Source organism: Myotis yumanensis, unplaced genomic scaffold (assembly GCF_028538775.1).
Source record: "Myotis yumanensis isolate MYYU_CA2020_CCGP unplaced genomic scaffold, mMyoYum1.0.hap1 SCAF_7, whole genome shotgun sequence".
Lineage (NCBI taxonomy): Eukaryota > Metazoa > Chordata > Mammalia > Chiroptera > Vespertilionidae > Myotis > Myotis yumanensis.
This window is the reverse complement of record NW_027223758.1, coordinates 66,693,798-66,707,588: the sequence shown is the minus strand read 5'-3', so window position 1 is coordinate 66,707,588 and position 13,791 is coordinate 66,693,798. Positions and strand designations below refer to the sequence as shown.

Below are 13,791 nucleotides of genomic sequence, written 5' to 3'. Positions count from 1 at the left end.
GTTGCTATACATTTAAGCAAATGAACCTTCTAGTTAACTCATCTATAAAGTGAATTCTTTAAGCTAAATGATTTCCAAAGTTCATCTCAACTCTAGATCAGATCTTAGAAAAAGAAAAAACAAGGAATCCAATATTTCAGATCCTTGTAAAGCCCAGGAAAAATACGAAATGCTAAAACATAGCAATGGTATTACAACTGTTCAGTATCACCAATGAACTAAAGGGCACTATTACAATGGCACAGAAAGAAAATTAAATCTTCTCTATATCCGTGCAAAACGGACACCGAGGTAGTTAAGCCTATGTTTATATGTCTTCATTACTGAAGACATGACTGAGTTAATACACAAAGAAAAGTCCAAACTGTCAGCTTTCAGTACTCCACATTCCCTTCTTTAATATGGCATTTTGTACTATATACAGCAATGAAAATTTGAAACAAAAAGAACTTCAGTCAAACTCCCCTTCCTCCTCCAGCTTTATTGGATAGTTTAAAATTACATTTCTATTTTCTAGGACTTCAGTTGCTTTTTCCATCTGACTTTTAAAAACTGATTACATCAAATGAAACACAGTTGTCTAAGTGATATAGTATACAAAAATAACATCTTGATTTCTGTGAAAATGCATTTCTCTGCAATTCCTGAATAGCTCCAAATTATGCTTACTCTAAGCATAGATGTTTACTCTGGGTTTTAGATTTAGTCTTTGCAAAAAAATGTGTTCTAAACCTTTGCCATCACCATCTGCATATCCAGCATCAATGCTGCTTTAAGGTGTTCCTCTTTAGGCGTTTATCCCGATTTTCCTCCCATAGATATTAACAGACATATTTGTCACTTTATTTTGTTTACTCCCACTCAACTGAATGTTCTATGTAGGGCCTGATAAAGATGTTACTTGATGTTACTTAATAGCGACTGAGGTCAGACAACCCAAGGCCATCATTATGCTAAAATTAAAGTTACTTATGGAAGCTCACAGACACTTCCAAAATTGGTTTTTACCTCCTACATGGGAACATATTTAACAAACCCAGAACGGGCTTACTGGTCTGATTCAATTCTTCCCATTCATCAATCCCTATTCACCAGTGGCATGGAAAGGGGGTTCTTTAACAAAGCATTATACATAACACCTCTACCAAACTAAACATAAACTTTTTTTGTAGTTAAATGCAGAAAGTCGATTTTTTCCACCCCTTTCCTCCTTTTACATGGCAAGTAAAGCTCACTGGCCTGGGAGTAGCCTCTATCTGCCAACCTTTGGCCAGTGAAGAGGATTCAGAGAAAATAATACAACCATCAATCAGAAAAAGGAGGGGCGACAAAGGAAAATAATTAGGCTGTGGCCTCAATCGTGCATTCCCGTGCAAGGTGCCCTGATTCGCCACAGCGGTAACAGTTGACTTCACTTGTCTTGCTGCAGTTGATGGCTACATGACCAGTTTCACCACACCTAAAATAAATAAACAATTTCACAATGGTGTTCAGAAAATGTAAAACTGTACTAAAGAAATAGTCATTGCACCCCGGGCTGGTGTGGCTCAGTGTTGACCTATGAATCAGGAGGTCAGGGTTCAATTCCAAGTCAGGACACATGCCCGGGTTGTGGGCTCAGTACCCAGTTTGGGGCTTGCAGGAGGCAGCTGATCAATGATTCTCTCTCATCATTGATGTTTCTATCTCTCTCTCCCTCTCCCTTCCTCTCTGAAATACATAAAGTCATTGCAGAACAAAAAGCAATGACAAGTGAATCAACATATTTTTGTTTTCACAACATTAAGTCTTATCATTAACCCCTGATCTAAAAGCAAGAAGAAATTAGATAACAAAGCTACTCAATTGTGTAGCAAAAGCCACAAAATTAAAATTTGCACCAAAAGGGATAAACCAACATCAAAACCAAATTACAGGCCAAGATGTTATATCTTTATGCAAAATAATTTCTAGTATTTCACATCTCAAAGCTTTTACCATTCTTATTTTTAAACACTGAACTGATCCACAAGGTCATTCCATTTATAGCAAATTCATCTCTAAAACAGTATCTGCAATGAGCATTTCCTGCAGCAACATTCTAACAACTTACCGATAGCACTTCACTTTGGTGCAGTCTTTCTGAATGTGTCCAAACTCTCCACACGAATAGCACTTCTGCTCGTCTGCGTGGTCACAGTCACGAGCCAGGTGGCCTGGTTTGCCACAGTTGTAGCAGCATTGCTCTCGCTCTCTCTTGGGCTCCTTGCAGTCCTTGGCAATGTGGCCACCTCTACCGCAGTTATAGCAGGCTTCAACAATAAGAAAAAGAAGCAGACCAAGACTATAAAACCTTTATAAAATGTTGCTATGTTTTAAAGCATACAATAGGAAACCTCAAGAGTGGAAAATCTTTCCAATGCTTTGTGCATGCTCACCTCTCCAAGTTCTAGAAGGATATGAGAAGTGTTAAATACTTACCATCCTCCTGAAGATCACAATCCTTGGCAAGATGACCAGACTCACCACAGCGGTAACAGATGTCTGGAAGAGATGAGGAAACAAACTGGAAACCTATTTTGGGTAGAAAGAAACAAAAACAAAAAAATTTAACAAATTAGACCAGTCTTGATACTAATGAATATTTTAGTACTTCAAAATTTTTTATTCGACAAAAATACCTCTATCCGAGGTAAAACCACCTCTGCCACGGCTTCTCATTCCACGCCCACGGCCTCCACCAGTAGGGCATTCCCGGGCCCAGTGGCCAGATCGTCCACACTTGAAGCACTCATTGCTGCTCATGGCTGCAGTTAGATCTTCAAAATAAGATTATGCATGTATTGATCAATACACAAGTTGTGATAGAGTGATGCAATTTTCAGCTTATCAATGAACACTCATTAAACAATTAGTAACACCTCATTCCAGATCCAACTTAAAGGATACATCTTCATGGTTTTAAGCCAGTAAACTTTATTTTGGGCAACTGGAAGTCATTTACTGGTAATAAAATTGGAATAACCCAAACCAATGGAGTTGTAGTGTGGATTCTGTGAGGGACAGGTGAAGAAAAGTAATTTCTCTCTGTAACCTTAGCACCTAACAGTACCTAGTTATACTGAGCTCTTGCTTGCTGATTGAGTCTTCAGAGCAGATACATTTATAAAAGGCAGGATATAAATTTCCTCTATAGAGGGTACAGTATGTTAAAAATGTTAGAAAAGCCCGGTTGGTGTGCTCAGTGGTTGAGTGTTGACCTATGAACCAGGAGGTCACGGTTTGACTCCCAGTCAGGGCACATGCCCAGGTTGCGGGCTTGACCCCAAGATGGGGGCCTGTAGGAGGCAGCCGATCAATGATTCTCTCTCATCACTGATGTTTCTCTCTCTCTCTCTCTCTCTCTCCCTTCCACTCTGAAATCAATAAAAAGATATTTTTTAAAAATATTAAAAAAACAACAAAGAAGTAAACCAACATGCTGGCTGATACCATCTAAAGAACTAGACTGCTTATATTTTTTCTATTTTTCTCTTTTCAAATTTTTCTGTAATTTTATATTTAAAGCAAAACTCCTACCAAAGCAAGTGGATTTTATACTTTTTATATAACAATCTAAAAATAAACAGGCTATTCCTGGAACGAAATGGAAATGGAATGTTGCAGGACAAATTCCTAGTATAGTAGCTTTTAAAAAAGGAACTAGCTAAAAATAATGTAACCTTTACATTGCCATACTTTCATATCTAAACATTTTTACCCTGCCCTAACCGGTTTGGCTCAGTGGATACAGCATCGGCTTGCAGATTGAAGGGTCCCAGGTTCGATTCTGGTCAAGGGCATGTACCTTGGTTGCGGGCACAACCCCAATAGGGGAAGTGCAGGAGGCAGCTGATCGATATTTCTTTCTCATCAATGTTTCTAACTCTCTCTCTCTCCCCCCCTTCCTCTCTGTAAAAAATCAGTAATGTTTAAAAAATAAAATAAAAAATAAACAATTCTACTCTTAGATTCCAGTGACAAGCAATGGTACACCAAGTTTTGTAAATACCCTCTCAAAGCCAAGCATAATAAGCACCATGATCTAGCAAAACATACTGTTTCAATTAAAACAGACAGGATAGCCCTAGCCGGTTTGGCTCAGTGGATAGAGCGTTGGCCTGGGGACTGAAGAGTCCCGGGTTCGATTCCGGTCCAGGGCATGTACCTTGGTTGCAGGCACATCCCCAGTGGGGGGTGTGAAGGCAGCTGATCGATGCTTCTCTCTCATCGATGTTTCTAACTCTCTATCCCTCTCCCTTCCTCTCTGTAAAAAATCAATAAAATATATTTTTAAAAAAACCAAACAGACAGGATAGTGAAATCATCCAAACACACCAAAGCACCAGAAGTCAGTACATGGTACATATATGGTTCAAGTTGTAGAAAAATCTAGTGACCAAAAATTTAAGCTAATGTTGAGTTTCAAATTCTTCCACTGTCATTTTAAAAAATAATGTCAGTCTACTTATCCTAACTCTGCAATCAGATGCAGTGTAAATTTTCAGAGGAACCTTTCTACCAACTCTTGCCACTTGTCATTATTTAAAAATCATGCAGGTACATAATGTAAATTTCTAGTCAGAAGAAACCAGCCAGTGAAGATTAAAAATGTGTTGTTTTTTTTTGCAAAATTCGAGATTACATTTGCTTTCTTTATTGGTGTTAGTTTAAATCATGTAAAGTGCTAATTTCCACTTGAAAAAACAGAATGAAAAGATGAGTGGCACATAAAAATGATCACAGAAAAAAAGCTGATTATGGTACTTCATCCTTCCCTCATTCCTATTTTCTTCATTCTGCAGTTTACAATCTTCTCCAACTTACAGTCAGACCCATTTGAGCACATTTACCTATTGCTCTCAATGAGTTCCTTGCACAGAAACAATCACTTCCTCATACAAGGTAATCCAGGCAATTTGAAAATTCCCAAGTATTTTAAAATGAAATATTTAAACAAGATACTATCTTTTAGAAAACACGACAATTCAATATTCAATATGCATTTTTAAAACTAAAGAAATGGCCCAGTTGGCATGGCTCAGTGGTTGAGCGTCAACCTATGAACCAGGAGGTCACTGTTTGATTCCTGGTCAAGGCACACACCCAGGTTGAGGGCTCAATTCCTAGTGTATGTGAGCAGGAGGCAGCTGATCAACGATTCCCTCTCATCATTAATGTTTCTATCTCTCTCTCCCTCTCCCTTCCTCTTTGAAATCAATAATAAAAATATATTTTTTAAAAAACTGTTTAAAACTAAACAAACGATAGTTTGAGCAATCCCCACTTTAAGACTGTTACTTTAAAATAATCTATTTCATAATAGTAAAGTACAAATAAAACATGTTATAATGACTCATCAGATTTTTGTCAGTGGAATAAAGTCAGTAGTTAAAATTTTAGGTTTACTTTCTGCACAGAAATATTAAAATTAAGCTACTCAATAACCGATTAACCTATATGTAGGTTTTTCATGAACTCTTTTTTTCTTCTCCATTCATAGGACCCAGATCCAAAATGAACGGAGAAAAAAGAAATGATAGGAAAAGTAGTATTTTGGAGAGCAGACAATTAGCTAAAGTAACACTTTCAGATGAACAAAACACTCTACTTCCTCCTACCCTAATTCCTAACTGAAAGTTGGTCAAAATGTGATTTCTCTATGAACTACAATTTTAGGAAAAGCAGTATTTCTCCAATTAGATTGCAATTAAACTATTCTGCAAAATAGAAATGCACAGTTCAGTGGCAAAAGCAGAACTTTATACACTAAAACTAGTTTTAGATGTTTGTGTTCACATCAACAAATTTTATTCTCACATAAATTAAGGTTTTGAAAAAGCTCACACTAGCTCCCTACCCGGTTTGGCTCAGTGGATAGAGCGTCAGCCTGTGAACCCAGGGTCTGATTCCAATTAAGGGCAAATGCCTGGGTTGTGGGCTTGATCCCCAGTAGGGGGCATGCAGAAGGCAGCCAAGCAATGATTCTCGTCATTGATATTTCTCTCTCCCTCCCTCTCTGAAATCAAAAATATATTAAAAATAACTAAATAAACCCACTAAATCTTAAAGGTAAAGAAAACATTAATTTCATTAATATTCCAGAGACCTATCATCAGTAGGACACATCCCAGTGGGGCTCAGGTAATGTGTATGCAACCTGCCTTCTCCCCTTTGGCTCAAACACAGCCAATCAGCTGGTCTACATTTTCATTCAGCCCCTTGTAATATACCTTCCTTACTTATTCCTAGTATGTTTTAGAGCAGCAGTCGCCAACCTTTCGGACCTCACGACCACCAGTTGTCGACCATTTTAGAGTCATGCTGCTTATCCTGGGGGAGGGGTGGAGGGGAGGTCCCTATCCTAATCATCAAATACAGATTGCATTTAGCCAAAAGGTCTTTTTTTTTTTTTTAATGTATTTTATTGATTTTTTACAGAGAGGAAGGGAGAGAGATAGATAGTTAGAAACATCGATGGGAAAGAAACATCGATCAGCTGCCTCCGGCACATCTCCCACTGGGGATGTGCCCGCAACCCAGGTACATGCCCTTGACCGGAATCGAACCTGGGACCTTTCAGTCCGCAGGCCGACGCTCTATCCACTGAGCCAAACCGGTTTCGGCAGGCCAAGAGGTCTTTATGCTAGCCCTAACCGGTTTGCTCAGTGGGTAGAGCACCAGCCTGCGGACTCAAGGGTCCCAGGTTCGATTCTGGTCAAGGGCATGTACCTTGGTTGCGGGCACATTCCCAGTAGGGGGTGTGCAAAAGGCAGTCCACTGATGTTTCTCATCAATGTTTCTAAATCTCTAACCCTCTCACTTCCTCTTTGTAAAAAAATCAATAAAATATATATTTTTTAAGAAGAACTTCATGCTATTCCTTAGGAAAACTAGAGACAGTAAAGTAAGACAGAACTGACACTTCAGGCTTCATGGTTCTCAAGGACTATGACTGCTCTTGGCTAGAATTTTGCTGCACTGTCCTGCCTCTGCCCCCTCCACCTGTCACAACCTTTTCCAACCTTCAAGGGCCAACTTAACTGCCAACTCTATAAAAAAAATCTGACATCTCCCAGCCTGGAACTCTCCTTCCTATTAAGACCCAGGACAGTTTGTTAATATCTGTCTGATGGCACTACTATATTTGGCTTTTATCACATTCCTTTAAGGCAGAGACCAAGTAATGCATTACTGAATCATCCCAACACTCCATGATTATCCTTTAGTAGTTATATAACTCAGTATTTTAACTGCTTTTGGCCAGGGGTGGGGTGTGTGTGTGTGTGTGTAAGGCCTTAACAGTCATTTGCTAAATGAAATTGTGTTTCTTGTATAGACCCAATCCAATCTAATTGAGTACTGACAATAAAATACCTACATTCTTGCTATCAAAAGTCACTGTACCGAGCCCTAGCCGGTTTGGCTCAGTGGATAGAGCATCAGCCTGTGAACTGAAGGGTCCCAGGTTCGATTCCAGTCAAGGGCATGTACCTTGGTTGCTGGTTGCAGGCACATCCCCAGTAGGGGGTGTGGAGGAGGCAGCTGATCGATGTTTCTAACCCTCTATCCCTCTCTCTTCCTCTCTGTAAAAAATCAATAAAGTACATTAAAAAAAAAAGTCACTGTACCATTAGTTTAAAGCAGCAATTTCCAACCTTTTTCAACTAATGGCACATGTAAAATAATAAGTTAGGTAAAATAACTAAAATTCTGCAGCACAGCAAAAAATATACTAATTTAGTCAGGTATTGCATGTTTTAAAAATTCTCAGGGACTAGCTGGTTTGGCTCAGTGGATAGAGCTTCAGCCTGCGGACTGAAGGGTCCAGTGTTTGATTCCGATCAAGGGCACATGCCCGGGTTGTGGGCTCAATCCCCAGCAGAGGGCATGCAGGAGACAGCCGATGAATGATTCTCTCATCACTGATGTTTCTCTCTCCCTTCCTCTTTGAAATCAATAAAAAATATAAAAATTCTTAGGGTACACCAGCTAAAAAATTGCTAGTTTAAAGCAACAGTGTCTTTTCAATTAGGTACCCATTAAGGATGGACTACCACCACTCTAAACTCAAGAACATTTCAGACTAATAAAATCTCCTATGTAACAGAAACTTTTCACTCCATGTTACTAAAAAAGTTAGCAGCCAAGCCAGGACCCCTAACTTGCCACCTAGGCTCTTCCTATTACTCCAAGAATTCACAGCCTCAGTAATATTTTACAGGATGCTACAAAACACACATACATGCTAACTTATAAGACAAAATACAGTTATTTTCACTGTTGTCAGGCAGTTAGGAGAGCATATATTTTCTTTCTTTTGCTGCTAAAAATCAGAGCGGTATCTATACCAATGAATCCGTACACATTAAGATTTGGGGACCATAAGTAACTCCGGATTAACCATCTGACCCAGCTTAAGGATCTGCTTGCTGTGTTACTACCTCAGGCACTTGACCCCCTCTCCCTCTCCTGTCCTTATTTGGAAAAGGATGATAAAACTGATCTGTGATGAGAATTGTTGCTAGGTGTCTAGTGCTTAATAGATTCTAAATTTTAAAAACTGCAAGGGTTTATGTCCTCTGCTTATATAGTTTCTTTTCCATTCCTCACCCAATTAAGTTAGACTGCTTAAAAGTAGATAGAGCTCAGTCTAATGTCTATATAGCAGGCTTACAGCAGCTAACTCTGCATATACTCAACTCTCCCATCTCATCAAGTCTACTTCCAGAATGGAATGAAGAGAATTATAGCCCTAGCTGGTTTGGCTCAGTGGATAGAGCTTCAGCCTGCGGACTGAAGGGTTCTGGGTTCGATTCCAGTCAAGGGCATATGCCTGGGTTGCAGGCTTGATCCACAGTAGGGGGGATGTGCAGGAGGCAGCTGAACAACGATTCTCTCTCATCACTGATGTTTCTCTCCCTCCCCCTTCCTCTCTGAAATCAATAAAAAAATATTTTTTAAATGACTTGGGCTTAATGTGATTTAATCAGTTATGCCCAACTTAAAAAAAAGAGAATTATAAATGACTTCTTTTCAACAGATTACCTGTTTTCATTTCAATTTTTGTGTGTCAAATTTTCATGACACAAACCATACCTAAAGATGGTAAGAGCACAGAGCAATCAGGCAACAGTACTAAAGGCAGTAAAGATACTGCTTGAGCCTAACCGGTATGGCTCAGTGGATAGAGCGTCGGCCTGCGGACTGAAAGGTCCCAGGTTCGATTCTGGTCAAGGGCATGTACCTTGGTTGCGGGCACATCCCCAGTAGGGAGTGTGCAGGAGGCAGCTGGTCAATGTTTCTCTCTCATCGATGTTTCTAACTCTCTATCCCTCTCCCTTCCTCTCTGTAAAAAAATCAATAAAACATATATTTTTTAAAATAAGATACTGCTTGAAAAGATTGAAGATTCACTGTGAGGGGCCATGTACTGTAAACTAAGAGATCTATTTTTACAGGTTTTGCACTATTTTTACAGGTTTTGCACTCATCTAGGCTTTAAGATTTAAATCCTGGTATTGGTATCAAAACACAAATGGTTATACTGATTTGTCTTCATTAATGTTAGTAATTGAACCATATTTTTGGTACTAAGAACAAAGCCAGTAAACTACTTAAATCTTAACAGTACATGCCCAAGACTAACAATGAATTCCATAACTCACTCCATAAATACATTTAAAAAAAAGTAGCAAAAGGAAAGTGTGTGTGAGATCTGGCTAGCTTTATTTTTTTATATGATTTTCCTAACACAGCTATATATACTCACATATGCTCTATCTCTAATTATTTTGACCTTAGGTTTATCCCTGACTCATCCAACATTGTTGACCTAATTGCATTTAGATCATAGCAGAGCTTTAGTCCCATGAATGTACCCACTCATTTTTATGCTCTAATGAATCAGTTTAGTGTTCCAACAGGTTACTGAAACACTTCAGACTATTAGCAAAAACAAGCTACAGATGATAAGCTGGAAGGAAGTTACATTGTATATTACCTGCATTCTGACCAGAATAATGGAGAACAAAGTACAAAACTGGGAGCAATTCTATGTTCTTATCCTGGTTTCTGCATTTACTGCATGACCTTGATTAGTATTTACATATACTGCTGTCTGCTCTCATTACCCCCGAAGGGTTTTAATTAATAGCTAAATATCTACGATGAGTCAGGGGTTAATAAACATGTTATCTATAATGCTCACAACCCTGCAAGTTATGTACTCTTGCTCCCATTTTACTGACAAAGAAACTGGAGATCTGAGACCAAGTGACTTACTCAAAGCCTTATAACTAGAAAGTTCTCAAGTCAGCATTTCAAGTCTTCTGCAGAGTCCTTTCCTAGGGTTAAGTGGTAATAAAGTACAGGAAGAATATACCAATTCACCCCTACTTCAAAAATATACAGCATATTACTGCTGTATAGCAAATAACTGTAAAGCACATGTTAACTTAAATTTTAATGCAGTTATCTAAGGTTCTACATTTAAAATATACTTTCAAACTCTGTATTTAAAAATCCACAGCCATAAATGAATTTATTCACAGTGTACCATCACACAGCTTTCCTGAATTTTAAGCCAAGACAGATTTTCTTAACCTTCAAGGTATAACTTAAAGAGTGCCACCACGGACGCAAAGACTGGCAACCTGATTTCTTTTTTAATTTATTGATTTCAAAGAGAAGTTAATTTTTTGGTTGCTACTTATATGTGCTCTGACCGTTTATCAAACCCACAACCTTGCTTACTGGGATGATGCTCTAACCAACCTACGTACCCAGCCATGGCTCGTGGCAACCTGATTTCACCTACTAATGCTCTCATTTGCAATTATGGAACACCAGGTAATCACTGCACTATACACTCTCATTCTCCTAATTAATAGACTCCATTGGCTTACAACTTGAATTTTGGTAGCCACAAGCTCTCATTTTATTCCAGAAGCTTTTTACTTACAACATGAAAATGGTGCAGTTTACTCCAGTCTCCTTACTGCAACAGCATCTGACACTGCCAGAATAGTCCTATTAAGTGAGATGGTATAGAAAGAGAGTTCTCCACATAGCAGGCCAGGATGCCTTGGCATCAGTCTCCTGGTTCTCCACTTACTGTCAGGAGGCCATGAAGAGGAAAGGAGCCAATATTAAAAAAATAAAAAAAAAACTCTCACTCCTACAAGGGGAAAAAGCAAAAGCAAAATCTCTTTTGTGGTCAAGTGTTTAACCAACAGACCTATTTTCCCAATTACAGGAACACCTCATATACATTGTAGGTTTGGTTCCAGATCACAGCAGTAAAGTGTTTTTAATCTTTTTGCTGGAGGATATTCTTTTCTTTTTAATATATATATGTATTTTTTTATTGATTTCAGAGAGGAAGGGAGAGAGAAACATCAATAACGAAAATCATCCATCGGCTGCCTCCTGCACGCCCTCCACTGGGGATCGAAACCCAGGCATGTGACCTTGACTGGAATCGAACCCGGGACCCTTCAGTCCGCTCTCTCCACTGAGCCAAACCAGCCAGGGCGGGTCTTGTTTCCGATTTGTAAAAATCGTAACATCTGCTGCAATACAGTGACGTGCCATAAAATGAGGTATGCCTTAAGTCGAACTGTGGCTCTATTGCTTGTAAGCACTGATTTGGTACCTTCCCATGTACATACCACATATTCTTATTAGATTTTAAAAGAGAAAAAAAGAATACAGTCATAAAATCACATTACAAAACCATTTATGATACCTTAAAAAAGGTATCACTCTGCGTGTTCCAGGTATTCAACTGCTGGTGTAATAACCGACCCTTGATTTTCCACCAATTTGGCTCCTACGGTTAGCTCTTTTAAAAATACTGTTGCCAAGAGTTGCGATTTAGAAAGAAAAATTCTTTGTCCAGCTCTTGGGATCTAATACATTATTCCTTTTATATTCCAGCACAGAGCTCCTTGTAGGCAAGAATCAGGTTCAACAAGCTAAAGAGCATGCCCCTATGTATGTGTCAGGTGTTTAATTAAGCCACGGTCAGTGATTTTTTAGAAGTATTTGAAAATAATTGCTTTGGGGGGGGGGGTGGGGAGGCAAAGAGGTAGGAACTTCATTTCATACATTTTTTAAAACCCTCAAATCCTAACTTGCAATTTATGGTGCTTAAGCAAAAGGAACAACGCTGTTGATTTAGTTGATTAAAAAGAGAGTGATGAGGAAATTAACTGGTTATATTTCTCTCTAAAACTGGGCCATACAACTGGAAAAAAGAAAAACCTATTTTTAAAAACTTGAATTTTGGGGGCAAGATGATGTAATTAATCCTCCTTAACCTTAAAAGAAACAAAAAATGAAAACAGACTTTTACACACTATCTGAAGTCACAATGAGCGATGTTTTCTTTTTCTAAGACCCCCTTCCCCCTCCCACCCACCACGACCAGATGTCACTTCCTTGGAAGTGCCCCGTGTGTCTAAGGCCACGTGGTTAACATGTGGCAACAAGCAAAATCCTTACCCGTCATAAAATTAATATCATGAGAACCAAAATGCGGGCCACGATGCCTTTCACGTTTGGAAAAATCTAGATGGAGGCTGGCTAATTAACCACGTCTCACTTTTAGATTCAACAGTATCGGTTTCCTTAATCCAATGAACGATGCTATGATTTTGGAGGTTTGGCCATTTGTTCCCCTCTGGTAACGAGATTTTTTTTTTTTAAGGCCCCTCTAACTTAAATAGTGTTGATTCGTGAAAGCGAGCCCTAACTGCCCCTTTTCGAAGTGTAATGTAAGACAAGTCCATTAAGGCTTGGCTATAAAAATTCAAGAGTCGGGAAGCTATCCAGTATGGAGAGTGTGATTCCGGGCTTTCGGGCCTTCCGGCGGAGTACCACCCCCTACACGCCACAACTTCCTCCAGGACCCTTTCCCGGGCCCATCCCGCACCCCTGGCACATGGCCCGCCAACCCATTACACCAGCACGTGGCCTGCATTAAGGGCCCAGCCCCATCCCCCTCCCTCCGCACCGCGGCCTTTCCCACCACAAGGCCTCCTTTGAAGAAGTTCCCGCCAAAACGACCCTCCGTCCCGCACCCCGAGACCCTCGAAGGCTCGGGGCCTCGGTCCCAAGAGCGCACGAGCCAGGGCCTCGTTGGCTGTAAAGGCTGTGGCCTGGGGTGCGGCCTTCGCCCCGAGAGAGGCCACGACGCGCGGGGAGCCAGCTTCCCAGGACGGAAGTAAGGGCGGGAGGGTACCCCGACTGCAGGAGGCCGGAAACTTGGCCCGGAGACGGCGGGGGCAGCCGAGTTTCCCGCCTGACGCAGCAGCGGAAAAGGCTCGAGGGAGGCCGCCATCGCCGCCTCACCGCTCCCTGCCCTCTTCGTCCGCCTCGGACACGGGCCCGCAGCCCAGCTTTCCCCTCCCCTCGCTCCCGATCCTCACCTTCTGCGTCTGGGCAGGCCCGCCGCGACGGAGAAGGCGATGCAGGCCGAGGGAAGCGGCTCGCAAGGTAGCGGCTGTTTATTTTCAGGAGGGTCCTTGCCTGCGCCACACGCTGGTCTGCACACGGCCCCACACACGCCGCTGCGCACGGCTCTCCGCCGCCTCGCCCACGCGGCCAATCAGTGCGCACGGCTCGGGCGGCCAATCAGAGCCTCTCGCCGGGAAGACGGCCCAGCCCGAGGGCGGGACGGGGCCGCGCGGGGCTGTTTTCCTCCGCGCCCTTCGGTCTTTCCGGCAGTTTCCGCGCGCGCGGCCCTTACTTCCCGGCTTTCCGGCCGCC

At 41.0% G+C, this 13,791-nt stretch overlaps 1 protein-coding gene across 4 annotated transcripts; it reads right to left on the bottom strand.

Moving 5' to 3' along the window:
- Positions 1–372: 372 nt before the first annotated feature.
- Positions 373–13,588, bottom strand: CNBP (CCHC-type zinc finger nucleic acid binding protein). 4 transcript variants are annotated; one of them, XM_070420765.1, is made up of 5 exons: positions 13,452–13,588; positions 2,661–2,798; positions 2,461–2,553; positions 2,093–2,291; positions 373–1,459 (listed from the first exon to the last, which is right to left on the bottom strand). In XM_070420765.1, the coding sequence occupies exons 2-5, from the start codon at positions 2,782–2,784 to the stop codon at positions 1,342–1,344; spliced, it is 534 nt and encodes a 177-aa protein (XP_070276866.1). In that variant the 5' UTR covers positions 2,785–2,798; positions 13,452–13,588; the 3' UTR covers positions 373–1,341. The 4 variants fall into 4 exon arrangements, with proteins under 4 accessions (XP_070276866.1, XP_070276865.1, XP_070276868.1 ...); XM_070420764.1 differs by having other exon boundaries at positions 2,093–2,296; positions 2,463–2,553; XM_070420767.1 differs by having other exon boundaries at positions 2,682–2,798.
- Between the last annotated feature and the right edge of the window lie 203 nt (positions 13,589–13,791).